The sequence below is a fragment of the Galeopterus variegatus genome, unplaced genomic scaffold, assembly GCF_000696425.1.
Source record: "Galeopterus variegatus unplaced genomic scaffold, G_variegatus-3.0.2 Scaffold53, whole genome shotgun sequence".
Classification (NCBI taxonomy): domain Eukaryota; kingdom Metazoa; phylum Chordata; class Mammalia; order Dermoptera; family Cynocephalidae; genus Galeopterus; species Galeopterus variegatus.
The window spans coordinates 6,440-24,457 of record NW_007726164.1 but is presented as its reverse complement, the minus strand read 5'-3'; the positions used below and the strand labels follow the sequence as shown (position 1 = coordinate 24,457).

At 35.5% G+C, this 18,018-nt stretch overlaps 1 protein-coding gene across 1 annotated transcript in view; it reads left to right on the top strand.

The window, feature by feature from the left end:
• AGPS (alkylglycerone phosphate synthase) overlaps nt 1-13,697 on the top strand; it is a gene marked incomplete at its 3' end in the record, with an annotated part of 48,901 nt that extends 35,204 nt beyond the window's left edge. Inside the window, exons 4-8 of the mRNA XM_008573651.1 lie at nt 2,848-2,968; nt 3,065-3,139; nt 8,198-8,269; nt 10,439-10,518; nt 13,617-13,697. Of these exons, the coding sequence (XP_008571873.1) occupies nt 2,848-2,968; nt 3,065-3,139; nt 8,198-8,269; nt 10,439-10,518; nt 13,617-13,697 (429 nt within the window). The remainder of the gene's footprint in view (nt 1-2,847; nt 2,969-3,064; nt 3,140-8,197; nt 8,270-10,438; nt 10,519-13,616) is intronic.
• Between the last annotated feature and the right edge of the window lie 4,321 nt (nt 13,698-18,018).

Below are 18,018 nucleotides of genomic sequence, written 5' to 3'. Positions count from 1 at the left end.
CGGGAGCGCCACCACGCTCCCAAGCGGCGCACTCTCCAGTGCACCACCGGGCCGGCCCATAGGCTTTCTTTTCTAATCTTTCCTGATTTGAAAGAATTCACACATTCAGGATAGAAGCGGTAATTTAGACAACATTCCTTCTAAGTAGAACTTCTATCAGGTTAATCACTGTGTTTAATGAATGCTCTTCTCACCTCCCACCTAGGCTAGACCAGCTAGTAGTTTTACCCCTGCTGTATCAAGTCCTTTCATTCCTACTAGTTTCTAAACTGCGAAAACAAAATCCTGGAAACGAGTGAAATACAAATATTAAGAAAGCTAAAACATTTATTATTGATTGGAGTAGAGAACACTTTTAAATTAAGTCGCTCCCAGGTTGAAGAAGACAGAAAAGAAATAAAGTATAAGGATGTGGCAGTAGTTGTATAAAAATGCTAATACTGTGAAAAAGGTTAATCACTTAGGCCAGTGGTATATCATTTCCAAGATGCCAGAGGATAAAGAATCTTAGACTCTAAGACCAGCTGAACTCTATGTTTGACATTCTTTTTATGCTATGGCTCTGAAAGAGCCTAATAAATATCCACTTGCCCAGAGTAAGTAGTCATTTAGGCCAGGGGAACTTTACAGAATACTGACCATGTTTACCTGAAGAGACAGCACTTACTAGGGAAAACATTTGGCATTCACTTCATTCCCTCACTGTCACTGAATACTATGTTCACTTGGCAAAGCTTGTCTTACTTTTCAGGTAACATGTATTAAAATCAAGAAACTAGCAGTATTCTGTAGCCAAGTTACTGAGTACTCAGTTCCAGTTATCCAATATTCTTAAAAGTGTTGCTTTGCCTCACATGGATTTATCACCTCTCTTCCCCTGGGTGATGGAGATGTAAAGGATTACTCAAAGTCTATCTCTTCTTGGGGCCGTCCCGGTGGCGCACTCGGTAGAGTGCGGTGCTTGGGAGTGTGGCGGCGCTCCCGCCGAGGGGTCGGATCCCATATAGAGACCGGTCCGCTCACTGGTTGAGCGCGGTGTGGGCGTGACACTGAGGGTTGCGATCCTGTTGCCGGTTGCGGTACGGGCGCGACACGGAGGGTTGCGATCCCGTTACTGGTCACGAAAAAAGACAAAAAGGAAAAAAAAAGTCTATCTCTTCTGAGCAGTGAGAGACCCTGAAGGGGTTAATTTCCTGGAACCCTCGAGAGAGGCATTCCTTCCTTTGGACATTAACCATGAACTGGGGTTCTCTCCCTGCATTTATTCTGCAGACCAGGAAGTTACAGAAAAAGAACATAGGTGGGGTTATGGCTAAGTATATAGTTTAACAATATAGGCTGGTAACATCAGTGAAACAAGCAAAGTGACATTCCATAGTGCAATTTGCAAAAAGTTGAGTTGATCCACCAACAAAAGCTTGATCTTAGCAAACACTGTTTTTCCATACACAATTTTCCCAGTATTTTATATATCAATCAAGTAACTTGTCTGTCCTTCAGCCAGCAACTTTGCTATATTGCTTTAGCCTGAGGAAAGTTTCCTGTCTTTTGCAACATTAACATTTCTATATGTAATTCCAAAAGGTTAGGCTAAATCTGAGACTACAGGGCTTTGGAAAATAGGCCCTGTGAAATACATTTGCTTAATAAATGTTAGTGCTCTCTACATAAAAGGATTCTTTAATCAAGCCCTTGCCCAATAAGAGATTTAACAGCACTTAGGGACTATACAATGTCCCATTTCTCTTATCTTTTATGTCCTTGATTTCTCTTTTTCACTCCAGTGTAACAAATTATTAGGGGTTTTTTATCAAAACACTGCAGCAGTAGTAGAAAATGAGTTATTTTGCATTACCAAAAGTGTTCAATCACATTATCTTGGGTTATATTTGCATATAACTGGGAGAGGCCAAATAACAGCTACTGCAGTGATTTCACAAATTCAGCATTTTCTTTGTATCCATCATTATTTTTGTTATCATCTCTCAAAACACCAACTGTTATGTTAATCAGTTTACCTTCTCTCATTTCTGGTGCCTGTTCTCTCTCTTTTCCTCATGCATTGTATTCTTGTCCAGGCCCATGCTACTGGGTTGGGAGAAGCTGGCCCCAGGCTCCTTGGCTGTGGCACCTGGGGCTCAAAAGGCCTAGAGCAGGCCACTCAAGAAGGGGGTTCTGATCAGGTTCAGGGATCTCATGGTCACCAGTATCCTCACTGTTTCTGCTGCAGAAGCGAAGCCCTCCAGCATGAGCCTCACCAACCCCTGTCCCCAGAATGCCCTTGTCACATAGGTTTAACTTTAAAGTTGAAGATAAGGTTTTAAGTTACCTGTTAGTTGAAATGGAGTATCAAGTATATAATTATGTCATGAGTTTTAAAGCAGCCCTATAAAAATGGGTTTATTACTTATTGTGAGGCTTTCTGATGATCATTTTTAAGTGGTAATTGGAAATAGGAAATGCTAAATTTTATCTACAGGTGAAAATGTAGATAACGTAAAAATCAACAAGCTTTCTCTTACTCTCCTTAATCTACAATTAAAGATTTGAGACTGCTATCTTCCTGGTTCTTGATTGCAATCTTTAGAAATAATGGAAAGGTGGGCCACAGAAACAGACATAGGGCCTCTATAACTTATGTTATAGAATGTGATTAACCAGACCATTTGTAATTTGTTACTGTCACAAAGTTAGTTTCTATATGTATTGCTTGGTATTTTCATATGCTTCTATCTTACTTTGGATGTAAAACAAACAAACAAAAACTACATTTTATAGTTGTTCTCCCTAACAGAGGTATTTAAAATTTATTTTCTAGAAATAAGTCAAATCAATTTTATTTTTTAGGCATCCATAAATCCTAGTGATACACCTCCTTCTGTTGTAAATGAAGATTTTCTTCGTGACCTTAAGGAAACTAATATTTCATATTCACAAGAAGCAGATGATCGAGTATTTAGAGCTCATGGTAAGCTACTTTATATTAGCACCACTTATTTTTAATTAAAAAGTTTCCTATAATTTAAGATGTTTTTGCATTTTTCTTTTTTAAACCACAAAACAGGTCATTGTCTTCATGAGATATTTTTGCTCAGGGAAGGGATCTTTCAGCGAATTCCTGATATAGTTTTGTGGCCAAGTAAGTTTTTTTTCCTCTTTGTATAACTAAGTTTTGTTAAGTTTTAAGTAAATTTAATATTGGAGATGTGTGCTTTTTAACATATAAGTCATAAAAAGTGTGAATAACTATTTTTAAGAGAGTTTACTAAAGGTCATGAAGCCCTTTCTTGATTGAACCATACTGAACTTTTGGTTTTAACATTGATTTTGTTGTTGATGATTAAGTCTTCGTTTTAAATGTAAATAATCATATTGAAAGGTCAGCAAAAAATGTATTTTTGGTTAATTTGGAAATTTAGTGAAAATTAGTACCAGTTGGTAATATATGCAGATACATAGAAACAGTTAACATGGTTGATTACTGCAAACTAATAATAGTAATTTGTTGATATCAGCGCATGGGCTAAAAAAGCATGATCAGATGGCAAAATAAATTGTTAAAAACTTATGTATTATGGAAATGCACATTATGTTTGATATGAATAATTAAATTTTGAGAAATTAGTTATTTGGATTTAGCTTGGGAAAGAGGATGGATGAGCTTTCTTTTGTTATTTTGCTCATGGTGACGATTAGATACTATATTTATTATCTGGCTTTTTACCATTTCTTTTAGCAGATAATTTAAAGCAGGACAAGTATATTGTTCCTGCTATTCACCATTGCATTTTTTAAAAGTTCCATTGATTTTTCTGATCCTTTTTCATCTTCAGATCTTCTTCAGAGTATGTAGCATGTTTTATTTTTCAAAACAGTGGCTCATTCATGGACTCTCAGTTCTTAGCTGAGATCCTTCTACTTTGGAGGGACTATCTGAAGGAAAAATTATACTTTAATATGGAGGCAGGAAGGAGATGAGATACAGAGGAGGAAAATCTAAGAGCATATGTAGCAGAGATGAAATTACTTTCCTGATACTTGGGATGTATATTCTTCTGTGCATTTGGAATAATTATGAAATAAGTCTTTTGTCTGTTAGTTTAGTATAGAAATTTAGTTGTTCCTAAGAAAAAGAAATTCTCGAAAAGAAGTATTTTTTTTTTTTTTGTCTTTTTTTCGTGACCGGCAATGGATCGCAACCCTCAGTGTCGCACCCGTACTGGACCGGGACCGGCAACGGGATCGCAACCCTTGGTGTTGCCCCCGCACCTCGCTCAGCCAGTGAGCAGCCGGTCTGTATGTGGGATCCGAACCCTCGGCGGGAGCGCCACCGCACTTCCCAAGCGGCACACTGTAGCAGTGCGCCACTGGTCCGGCCCAGAAGTATTTTGTTTTGTCTGCCTGTTTTTTAGTAGCTTTAGGCTACTTTTCTACCAAGATTTAGTAATGATTTATTCCATTTTTTACTGGAAAACATGAAAGCAAAATTTATCAATTTTCATTTCCCACAGGAAACCTAATAGACCATCCTTTGATATATCTTGAAAAGAACTTTCAAATGTGCCTTCTAGGTATTTTCTTTGTGTGTTTGAGTATTCAAATACTCCCATAGTGGGAGTATGTGTCTCTTAATAGTAGAAAATATTTCGTAATAACTTCGTATAGCATACATTATACGAAGTTATACGAAAATCCAAATATTTAAAAAACCCAGAAGTAGGAAACAGATAAAGTAGTCAGTTAATGAACAAAAATTTCTTTGCTTTGTAAAATCCTTCCCTTTTGGTTGGTTCCCTCACAACTTTGCTCTTCCATTTTTTTTTTTTTTTCTGTCCCAATTTCCAATTCAGGTCCTTATAAGTGCATATATGGGTTTTTGAAATAGCTTTAACAGTTTTCATGCCTTGAGTTATCTTATCTTTCCAAGCCTCCTGTACACTCTTGAGAGGTTAATTTTTTTTTTCTTCCTTTTTTGTCTTTTTTCGTGTCCGGCAACGGATCGCAACCCTCAGTGTTGCGCCCGTACCGGACCGGGACCGGCAACGGGATCGCAACCCTCGGCGTCGCGCCCGCACCTCGCTCAGCCAGTGAGTGGGAACCGGTCTGTATGTGGGATCCGAACCCTCGGCGGGAGCGCCTCCGCGCTCCCAAGCGGCGCACTGTAGCAGTGTGCCACCGGGCCAGCCCGAGAGGTTAATTTTTCTAAAATAATTTCTTTGCTATCTTGTTCCATAATTCAAGAATCTATATGAATGGTGTATTCCTGGCTGAATCAAGTTTATAATTTTATTCTGTTGAAATTGCCAGTATAAGGACTATTTGGAAATAAATTGTTTCCCAACAGGTTATCAATTTACTGAGGCTTTTATTTAACTTTAATGTAAATTTCCTATTGGTGAAGAAGTCTTAAGTTTTTTTTTGCTTGAGGGCAAGTTTTGAGACAATGTGGCAATTTGAGACAATGTAGTATTCCATAGAGTAGAGGCAGTTGTCTCATCTAGCAGAATTTGGAGAAAAGATTTGTATTATCTTTTAATTTCGTTTTTCCATGAACTTTTTGAAGTACCCTCATATATATACCATACAATACACACATCTCTCCCTAGGAAACCTATTGTTACAGTTGTCTTTAAGTCTGATTTTAATCTGAATTTTAATTCTACATGTTGCTTTAGTAGGATGGTCGCGGTCTTTTACCTGCCAGTAGTCCTGCCAATTGGGCCAATTGTCGAGCTAGGACTGGGTCTGGAATTTATAGACCCCTCAAGCCCGTTCCAGACTGGGTCACAAACCCCTCACATGCCAGGCTGGGTCCCCAGACCCCTCACACGCCAGGCTGGGTCACCAGACCCCTTACACGCAGGTCTATGAGCTAGGTAACTGGCAAACAGGTTCTTGGAAGCTGTAGGTTGGAAAGCTTGGCCATGTGAGGCAGCGGCTGCTGCCAGAGGCAGTAGTCAGCCCGCCTGCTTCACAAACTCTGAAGAACACAGAATAGCAACAGAACTAAAAAGATACATTGGCACGCATGTGCACTAACTACACACACACACACACATGCACACACACACACACACACACACACACAATTTGCTTACAAAGTATGTTCCAAACCACACCCAACTGGACCCGAGATTGGCACGCATGTGCACTAACTACACACACACACACACATGCACACACACACACACACACACAATTTGCTTACAAAGTATGTTCCAAACCACACCCAACTGGACCCGAGATGAGGGTCCTGACCAAACCATTCTATTTTCTCAACAAGGATGTATAGGGCTTGTCTAAGAGTAAGGACTTACGCATAACTTCTTTGACTTGGAGATCCTTATACAGCAGGATTTGAACCATTTTGACCTTTACACAGTGTGGGTATCTCTACCTTTCATTTAGTTTGGACAGATGGTTAGTCACTCATACATTGCATGTTGTCAGTGGTAAGTGTGCCTGTAAAACTTAAATTTTCCTTTACCAATCACATATCTTAAAAATTAGTTTGCTTATTAAGTTTAGTATTTATTATTTTCAACAGCCTAAATATCAGAACTTTAGGCCTGTGAAAATACAGACTAGAGAGTGTTCTAGGTGCTGAGGATAAGCAGTGAACAAAACAAAATCCCTCTTCTCAAGTGCCATTCAATTTAGTGGGAGGGGACAGATAATAAACAAATATGTAACATATTAGGTAGTGATAAGTGCTATAAAGAGTAATAAAGCACATAAGAAGGTAGAGTGAAAAAGGGTGGGTGGTGGGTTGGGGGAGGGCTATTTCAGATAACATGGTCAAGGAAGGCTTTTGATAAGGTGGCATTCCTAAACGGTAGTTTTGCCTTTTTAAAGGTTTTTAACAGACATCTACCACAAATAGTAAGCTTTATAAGCTTATTCTGAAAGGATGAAAATGGATTTTCATTAAAAATTGGAAAGATACAAATAACATGTATTTGTAGGTTTAAGTAAACCAAAGAAATGATAATTAGAGCTTTTGTAGAACATTATTGTTACTTTCATAAATGGATATTCATTTGTCTCTTTTCCTTAGCATCGTTATTTCCCTTTCAGGCTCTTAGCAACTAATACTGGATTTTTGCATAGTTTTCTTGCCTCAAGTTTCTCTTCCATTCCATCCCATGTTCTATGAGGAGATTGATCTTTCTAAAATAACCTCTTTGCCATCTTGTTCCCCTTCTTAAGAACCTCCACTGATGTCCTATTTCCAGTCAGGTTGAATCTGAGCACCTTTGCTTGGCATTTCAGATCCCTGCAGTCAGGTTACTTATATAACTTTTGTGCTGATAAAAACAATGCTTTAGTTATGTCCAATAGAAAGGAATTTATGTACAATACACTTTGTGTGATATTTTCAATATTTGTTTTAAAAACAATAAGGAATCATCAGTGATTCTAAAATTAGTGGGTGAAAGTATGAGAAAAATGATATCTACATAATCTAATGTTTAATTTAGTCATGAGATACTTATTAATTTCAAGAGGGAATATAGTATTCTTATAGTGGAGAAACCTAGCAGACACTACTTAACCAAATGATGAAAAAAATGTGCTCATGTAATACACTGAGACAGGCACAGCATCACTTCTGTGGAATTCCCACCAAAATGTATAACCTGAATTTAATCCTGAGGAAACATACACAAATTCAAAGTGAGAGACATTCTATGAAATAACTGACCAGTATTTTTCAAAAGTTCTGTGGTCATGAAAGTCAAAGATAGACTGAGCAAATGTCTGTCTGAAGACAAAGGAGACATGACAGCTAAATGCAGTGTGTGATCCCGGATTTGATCCTGGTCCAGAAAAGAAGACGTATAGTGGGACAATTGACGAAATTTGAATAAAATCTATAGATTAGTTCGTTGTATTTTATCAGTGTTAATTGCTTGATTTTGACAATTTGACTGTAATTATGTAAGATGTTAATATTTGGGGATGTAGAACGAAGGAAATTCTTTGTATTATTTTTGCAACTTTTTGTAAGTCTGAAATTATTTCAAAATGAAAAGTTAAAAATAAAATCTGTTTTAAAATAGCTATTTAATATGTGAGTGAGTGAATAAATGAAGGAAAAGTTTGGACACTAAAGAACTTTATAACCCTTATTTTGCAGGGTTACCCAGATTTTATTCACTTCCTGTGATTAATTTATTTTCCCTTTTTTCAACAGCATGTCATGATGATGTAGTTAAGATTGTGAATCTAGCGTGCAAATATAACCTTTGTATCATACCGATTGGTGGTAGGTATTGTGCCTTTTGAATCTTAATATGATGTAAATTTGTTCTTTTTGTTTGAAATACTTGTATGTTTAATATTTGTGTCATCCCATTGAAAACAAACATTCTTGTAATTATGATGTGGTTATTCTCAAAAATTGTTTTATGGTGCTCATTTGTGTTCTAAGTGGGTCTACCTAAACTGCTTGAAATGTGGTGTACGCTTATTCATGGCTTTTTTCCCATTTGGATCCTAGATGAATCTGTGATTTAATGCCTAAATAAGAAAATGTTTCTTTTTTAGTAATTACTTTCTAACCTGTATATTTATAGAGAGAATTTTGTTTTTTAAATGCTGTATACCCAGTATAAACCTTTCAGAAGCAGAGTAAACATATAGAGTACTGTGCAGTATGCCAAACCCCCATATTTATTGCAGCACTATTATAATAGTAGCCAAGATGGAATCAACAGGTGGATGGATAAAGAAAATGTGGCATACATACACAGTGGAATACTCAGCCATAAAAAAAGAATGAAATCATGTCATTTGTGGCAGCATGGATGAGCCTGGAAGACGTTATGTTAAGTGGAATAAATCAGACACAGAAAGATAAATACTGCTAATATGTGGAGCTAAAAAAAAAAAGTGAGGTAATAGAAGTATAGAGTAAAATTGTGGTTATTAGAGGCTGGGAAGGGTGAGGGGGAGAAGGGGTTAGGGAGAGATTGGTTAACTTGTACAGAATTACATCTAGATAGGAAGAATAGGAAGAATAAGTTCTAGTATTTGACAGTAGTGCTAGGTATCTATAATTAATAACAACATTGTATATTCTCAAATGGCTAGAAGAGAGGAATTCAGATGTTCTCATCACAAAGAAATGATAAATGTTTGCAGGGATGGATATGCTAATTACCCTAATTTGATCATCACACAGTATGTACATGTATCAAAATATTTCTCTATATCCCATAACTATGTACAGTTATTACATGTCACTTAAAAAATAAATGATCAACCACTAAAATTATGACCAATCAATAATTCAGTACAAAAAACTAACATTGTCTTGCATTTTAAGACAAATTTCATCTCTTCGATTTTTTTATTGACTGCATTGTTTTAACAACTTATACAAGCCAAAGGACGTTACCTTCACTGACCAAATTGGCACTGATGGAATGGAAATGGTATCCAGACAATTCCAGAAGCTCCAAATTCCCTCTTCAGCTAATGCTTTCTGTTGAATTCATGCAAAAAAGACACTACAGTGCCACTCATTATGAAATATTTTTTTGATTTTTAAGTGACTGTGACACGCAAATAGTAGTTACTGATCACAGGCATCATGTTCTTAACTGACAGTTCATGGTCTCATCTTGTAAACTTAAGCTGAACCTTACAGATCAACACTCCCTATACTTCTTGTGGAAGAAGACTTCCACATGTTTTCTTCCGTGCAAAAGGTATGGAAGTACCAATTAAGAATTTATCCTGATGTATGGTGATACAGATCTGCTTAAGAACTGAGAGCGTGGTGTTATTTCTTTATTGGAATCAGGAAAGCATTTTTCCTTTGACAGCAAATGTTAAGAGAAAACAGCAGTACATTGTTCAAGTGTCTACGTATTATTTATTCTATATTAAAATCACTTTTTTACCAAAGAACATATAAATTTATTTTTAAAAGTTGCATAATCTGGACATTTTAAACTTGTTTCTAATTTATTAAAGCCTATTTGTATGAGAATATAAGATATTTTAAACAATAAATGGATCTTATAATTATGGTAGAAAGGAGGTAATGGTATCTCTAGTTGTATAGGATGGGTCTTTTATTTTTCTTTTAAGCTACTTTTTTGCAGTAATCATTAGATTAGAACATTTCTAATCATGTTTTTGGAGTTCTACAAATTGCTAGGGGCTTCACTTGAATATGCCATGTCCAGGGGATGGAGCCATATCTCATTGCTTTCAGTTCCATAATATTGCTTCATTTTGGCACACAGCATAAAATAAAGGTGAGTTTGCTTTTAGTGTGTTAGCATTTGCAAATTATATTTTACAAAGTAGAAATAGGTATCATTCTCCTAGTGGGCCTATCTGTATACTCCATATTAAGGATTTGCCCTAGAAATGTAGCCAAAAATAAAATATTTAAACATAAAATTGTTTCCTATTTTGGCAGGAGGAACAAGTGTTTCGTATGGACTGATGTGTCCTGCAGATGAGGCAAGAACAATTATTTCTTTGGACACTTCACAAATGGTATATAATAATTTAAGATGTATTTGAAATAGCTGTTCTAGCAAACTGGCATGTGAAATTGATACTTTGGGAATCATGAATGAACATATTGATGCACTAGATGACCTGATTTGTATTATTAAAAAACAACAGATAATATTAGTTAAGGTTAATTTGAATCACCTAAACTTGCTTGTCCCCCAAATTTACACTAATGCTGTTGCATTTTTATTTGGGAATGAATAGTAAGAACTACTTTAATTATAAGATTACTTTCTGAAGTTTTGGCTCATTGTGGTCTAAGAGTTGGACATTGTATCATGTTAAAGTTTTAATTTGGGTATAAACTTTATCTTCATATAGTCAACAATATTCCTGGTTACATATTCCTCCAGTATAATAAAAACATTTATTTACCTTTTAATTTGAAAGTTTTCCAAACACCAAAGTAGAATAATATACCTATTCCCTAGATTAAATAGTTGTTAATATCTTTTCATACTTGCTTTATCTTTTTTCCTCTAATATTTTAAAGAAAATCCTGATATTTTGCTACTTTACACCTAAATATTCTTGTGTGTCTCTTTAAAAATGGACATTTTCTCATATAACTACTGTATTGTTTTTACTCCTGGCAAAATCAAAAGTAATTCTTTATATCATTTAATACCTAATTCAAATTTAAATTTTCTAAAATCTCAAAAATGTCTTTTTTACAGTTCATTTGTTCAAATGGGGATCCAGACAAGGCTCATGTGAGCTTCTGGTTGTTTCTCTTAAGTCTCACTTTATCTAAAAAAGCCTCCTCTTCCTCCCCCCTTTTTTAAATGTTATTGACTTTTGAAGAAACTAGGTTATTGGTACTATAGAATGTCATATTTTGAATTTGTCTGTTGCTTCTTCTTGGTGTCATTTCCAGGCCTTGGATGTCCTCTAAACTGGAAGTTAGATATAGTTTCTAGTTAGGTTCAGGCATACCTTTTTTTTCCTCCTCCCTCCCTACCTCTGTTTCTTATAGATGATGGTATGCTGTTTTAGGTCCTGTAACATCAGGAGTGGAGATGTATAATACCTGGTTGTCCTCTTTTAGTGATGATAAAATTGATGAGCTAGTTCAGATTGTGACTGCCTGATGATTTTACTGTAGAGTTTTCCATCAGCCTTTCCTTATGCTAGAGTTTAAGAAAAGGTAATTTCCTCAGAGGGTAGTTTAAAAATATCCTGTTTTGGAATAGGCTTTGGAATGTGTTTGAATTTCTGTCTTTTAACCTTACTATGTGCAAATTTACCACTAAATCTATTACTGAATGTATAAAGTAGAAACAGTAATACTTTCAGAACATTACTTTGAAGATTAAATGAGATAAGTCTTGACACTGAGCAGATGCTTAAAATTCTGTGTCACAATTGTAAATGCCAGGTTTCTAACCATTTATTTTGCTGAGAAACTTTATATATGCAGTGCTTTTAACCTTGGACTGTCTCGGATATTATAATGGATAGGGGGTACTTATAACTGATTTCTGTAGAAGTCAGTAAGTCATGTCTATGCATGATTTTGCACAGTGTACTTCTGATATAATATGTAGAAAATTTGGGAATTAGTGTCATGCTGGTTTTCTATTAAAATATATATGGTAATACTAAGGCCTATTGGCCTTTACATTTTTGTTTTTGTTTTATTGTTAACTTGGGTTAGGTAGTATATACTGGATGTAATAGGGTGGTCTATATATTTTCTTTAAGTTTTTTTTTTTTTTTTTGAGTAGCCATAATGGTAGTTTTCTTCTCTGCCTCCTTTAATTTCTTTTCTTCTACTAAAAATATGTTTGGACCCTTGGTAGGTATGAGGTATATATTTAGCACAATTATTTAATTGCCCTGAACCAGTCTGTTGTGGGCGAAGATGTACATAAGTTATTATAGTATAAGGTGCCATCAGATTAATAAATTCTTTGTCTTTTTACTCTGCAGTTTAATACTTCCTTTTGTTTAGCTGCCATAAGACCAAAAGCCTGATTATACTATAGTTATATTGAAATTACTCTTGTCTTATAGTGAGACTATAATTATAATGTTTTATATAACAAAAAATTCACATATATCATGTAACTTAATATTTATCATAACCTTATGAATTAAGCAGTGCAGTTATTAGTATGTGTTCAAATCTGGAATTTAGGCAGAGACTGCTATTTTTGTATTTTCTATTGTGTTTTTTGGTTTTTATTATTAACTAGACTTATCTGCATTAGTTATTGCCATGAAACATGAAAATTTAGTTTTACAAAGAAGGCTTCCCTGGGATCCAGAAAAAGATTTTATATGTTATCTGATTGTTCAGCCAAGTAGGAGGGGAAAATAGTTTGCTCTTAATAGTAGAAAATATTTCATGAAGGTTCATATATATATACAAAACATAAAAATTAGGTCAAATGTTAAAAAAAACATTTTTTATTGTAGTAGTATATTTAGTAAGTTGATCCAGATGATACTCGATTCCTTCTTTTCAGCTTGAGGCGGGGATGTGCTTTGTTTTCTGCATGGGATCTCTGATCCTATTTTAGATTGAAAATGAAGCAGGGATGTCATTTACTATACTCAAATGTCTTTGCAGGTGATTTTTTTCCTAATCTCATGGCCATTTTTTCCTAATCTCATGGTGTGATTGCTGTGTTGACAATAGTGCAGATAGTATTTGTAGAATGCCAGGACCTGTGTATGCTAAATTTTTTACATGCAGCATCTCATTTAATCCTTACAGCAACCCTGCAAGTGTGTATCATTACTATTCACATTTTACAAATGAGAAAGCACTGAGCTTAGACAGTTAAGTAACTTGTCTAAGATATGTGGTAGAATTTGATTCTAATTAACATCTGAATAAAGACAGTCTGTGTTTTAAACCAGCTCCTACATAGTGTAGTGCCTTTGTTACTATGACTGTCATGTTACATAGTCAGGGATAAGTGGAGCTGGTTTCCAATATGGATGGTTAGGGAGAATCCTAGTTGTTTAATTACTATCTTGTCACTTGTTGCTTTGAATTAGGAAGTTACATTTCAGGAGAAAATGTCAGTCATTTATGGAGATAAGACTTTTTTCTTCCTTTGCAACAGAATCGAATCCTCTGGATTGATGAGAACAATCTGACAGTTCATGTAGAGGCTGGCATAACAGGACAAGAGTTGGAAAGACAGGTATGTTATTTCTTTAATTAAGGTTTTCAGACTGCCGTGTTCCTTCTCTGAATGAGATACCTTTCACAGTACATTCATTCATTCAACAAATTTGTTCAGTACTTATTGTGGGTCAGATGTTGAGCTAGTTGCTGAGGACATGATAACAAGACACCATCTCTGTCCTCAGGTAGCTTATATTAGGACAGAAGTTAGGTAAGTAAATCCGTGTTCCTTCTCTGAATGAGATACCTTTCACAGTACATTCATTCATTCAACAAATTTGTTTAATACTTATTGTGGGTCAGATGTTGATCTAGTTGCTGAGGACATGATAACAAGACACCATCTCTGTCCTCAGGTAGCTTATATTAGGATAGAAGTTAGGTAAGTAAACAATGATTCATAGTGAGAATTGCTATGTGGAGGCTAAATGCAGGGTGTTATGGGTCATCAGATGGGGTTTGGTGGGAAGGAGTTGGACAAAGAAGGTATCACAAAGGACATGGCATTTAAACTGAGACTTCAGGATGAGTCAAAGTTAGCAAAAAGAAGATAGGGGTTGGGGAGAACAGTCCAGTCAGAGGAAGGAGCATGTGCAGAGGCTTTAAGGGTAGCCGTTGCTTTTGGGGACTGTAGATAGCTGAGTATGGCTGAAGCCTAGTGTGTGTACATGGGATATCACACATTCTTGGTGTTTGTATATTGGCTGGGAGTGGATATAGAAGTGGTGAAGGATGCAAGCCAGGAAAACATGAAGAGTTAAGATCATAAGGTTTTCACCAGGCTGCTGGCGGAAGCTTTCTGGGCTCTCAATCCAGGGTGGTGGGGGGCCAAGGGCCTTAGCCAGCCCTCCGCCCCCCAAATCCATCCAGTGCAGCCACAACTGAGCCACCACTGGAAAGCCTCCTGGGCTCCTCTGCTGGAATGAAGGGGGTTGCCACAGGCCTCGACCATGCCCCCCTCCCCACTTCCCCTTTCCTCATCCTCCCACCGTATCCTTCTCTCTCCCTTCCTGTCTTCCCCTCCACCCTAACTGCTCCACAACACCTTAGAATGTAAAAAAATAAATTAATTAATTAAAAATAAATAAAGGTTTCCAAAAGAGTGTGTTCAAGAATATGCAGATCTGTATCTTCAGGATAGCCACTACTGATTAGAATACTGTGTGTGGCTATACAATGGTTTATTTAGTCAGTTCCTACTGATGGATATGTGGATTGCTCCCAAACTTTTGTTTGTACAAATAATGCTCAATAAATAATGTGTATGTGTTATTTCAAAAAAAAAAATTAAAAGATCATAAAGGTTCTTAGAAAACCCCTTTTAGAGGTTTGAACTTTACCTTTCTACTTGGTTCTGGCTACTGTGTGGAAGATGGATGGGCCATGTGAGGGCAGGTTCAGAGACTACTGCAATCATTTAGATAAGAGTTGATAGTGACCTGAAATAAAGTAGTAGGAGTGGAGCAAAATGGAATAAGTTGGACATAGAATTTTCATGTCTTGGTAATAAATTGCATCAGCTGGGTAGATTTTGGTATTTGCTATTCATTGTTTCATTGAAAACTTCTCATCTTATGAGTTAGTGAAACTCTTGGAGTCTATGGCACTTTATTTGTATCCTAATGAATTTTTGGAAAACTTTAGGTTCCCTTCATGGATTCTAAGCAGGTAATTGTTAAAATGAATTGGTTTCTTTAACTTCCTCAAATATAGTCAAGATGACTATCTCAGCTTTTGAAAATGAAAATTAGAAAATTCAATTTGTTTGTGATGTACTAACCACTTTGTTTATAGAGACCTCCACTCCCCTCTAAACTTTTAACAGGACATAGAGATGTGATGTGATTGTTGATTTTGTTTTATTGTCTGTTTCCTTCTTTCTTGAAAAGTTGATTAAAATTGGTCTGCTTGTAACTAATTCTGGATGAAAGCCTTTGAAAAAATTTCTTCAACTATTATTTTTATTTTTAATGCAGTAAGATGCAGCGAACTGAAATAAAATTGAACATATTTGTTGGGGCTGTGTTAAAGATCTGCAGTAAGTCAGGATAAGTAGATTTGTTAATTATTATAGTTTATAATGAACATTAGTGGGCAAGAGTAGTAGTATTTTATGAAAAACCTCTAAAAAGTTCTGTCTTAGTCTTCCATTATGCCTGAATGAGGCATTATCAATATAGCAATTGTTTTATAACAAAGAACGGCCTTTTATGTCTTCAATTTTATATCCTTCATTATAGCATTTGATGTAGTGTTTTAACCTTTCCAAGTTTTCTTTTCTTTTTTTTTTTTTTTTTTTTGAAGGTTAGAATTGAAATTCGGGGAACATATTTCCTTGAAATTTAAATGACACTTTTGTAGATTAGGAACTTCTGATATTTTACCTACTAGTTCATTTTCCTAAATACCGATATAGAACTTTCTTTTTGCCTTCTCTAAACTGTAATATAGTTTCTATAGCTGTTTCGATCCCAGTTTAATTTCTTCTTCATTAAACTTCTGTGTCTTTCAGTTTCTACTTTAGCTGAGGTACCAGCTTAAAACTGGTTTTTCTTCTAGAAGTTTTAAAATGACATAAATATAGTAGGTAGGTAGCATAGATTTTAATATCTTTAACTTATAAATTACATTTATTTTAATATGTATAAAATTTAAGGGAAGTCACTACTGTCAATTATGGATTTGGGGAATTTTTTTTTTTTTCCAGATTTATTTAATCCTTTTCTATTTTATTTTTTTAGTTAATAGTCTGGGGATGTGTGACTCTAATGTTTTTTTTCCAACTAGGGACAATATCACCAATAACTTCATGTTATCTTTGTTTGTTTCTTTTTTTTTTTTTTTTTTTTCCTTTTTGTATTTTTTCGTGACCGGTAACGGGATCGCAACCCTCGGTGTCGCACCCATACCGTGACCGGCAACGGGATCGCACTCAACCAGTGAGCGGACTGGTCTCTATATGGGATCCGAACCCTCGGCGGGAGCACCGCCCTCTACCAAGTGCGCCACCGGGCCGGCCCCATCTTTGTTTGTTTCTAATAGCTATTAACTTTTACTATAAAACCCAAATATAGCTCCTAGCCATGCGACCTTGGGCCAATTACTAACCTTTATGCCTCAGTTAATTCATCTATAAAATGTGGATAACAGTTCCTACTTTATAAGGTTTTTGTTAGGATGAAACAAGTTAATAAAGTACTTAGAACTTTGATTTCTTCCACTAATTTTTATTGAGCACTATCTGCTTGATTTAGGCAGGCACAGCTGACTAAATATTCCTTTTAAATGCAGAAGACTCCTAAATTTGTATCATCCAAGACTTCTTTCCTGAACTGTAGACTTATATATCCAGTTTCCTAGTTGATGCCTCTACTTGAATATCTAAGACATTTCAAACTCAACGTTTTAAAAACTTATTTTTTTGAGGGAAAATTTGCAATCTTTGCTTTAAAATTTGCTTATTCTGTAGCCTTCTCATTTCCCGTTGATGGAAATTCAGTTCTTTGGGCAACTTGGGCGTAGGTATATGTTTACCAAAAACTATCAGACTTTTTCCTGGATTGATTGTATCCCTTTATATTCCCATCAGCATTGTGTAAGAGTTCTAGTTTCTCCACATACTTTTTATTGTTAGTCTTTTTTAGTCATTTTAGTAGCTGCATAGCAGTATCTCATTGTAGTTTTAACTTGCCTTTATCTAACGAGTAGTGTTTTGAACATCTTTTCATGTGCTTATTTGCCATCCATATATCTATTTTCATTGGTGAAATGTCCTTTTAAATTGTTTGCCCAGTTTTTAAGTTGGATTGTTGTTTTTCTTATTATTAAGTTTTGAGAGTTCTATATACATTCCGGATATAAGTCCTTTTTCTGATAAATGCTTTGCAAATATTTACCCCCGGTTTGTGGCTTGTCTTTTCATTTTTTTATTGTGTCTTTTGAAGAACAAATGTTTTCAATTTTTGTGAAGTCCAACATACTAATTTTTTATCTTATGTAGCATGCTTCTGCAGTTGTATCTTGACCCAAGGTTGCAAAGATTTTCTTCCATTTAAGTTTCATAATTTTTGGTTGTACATTCAATTCTTTGATCAGCTTTGAAGATTTTTGAGTTAATGTTGGTATATGGTACAAGGTATTGAATGAATTTTTTTGGCATACGGATATCCAATTGTTCCAGTACCATTTGTTGAAAAAGACTGTCCTTCCTTCATTGAATTGACTTTGCATCATCATTAAAAAAAAAGTCTCTTTTCCATATATATGTGCATCTAATTCTGGACTCCATTCAGTTTTGATCTACATGTCTATCTTTGTGCCTCTACCATACTGTTTGG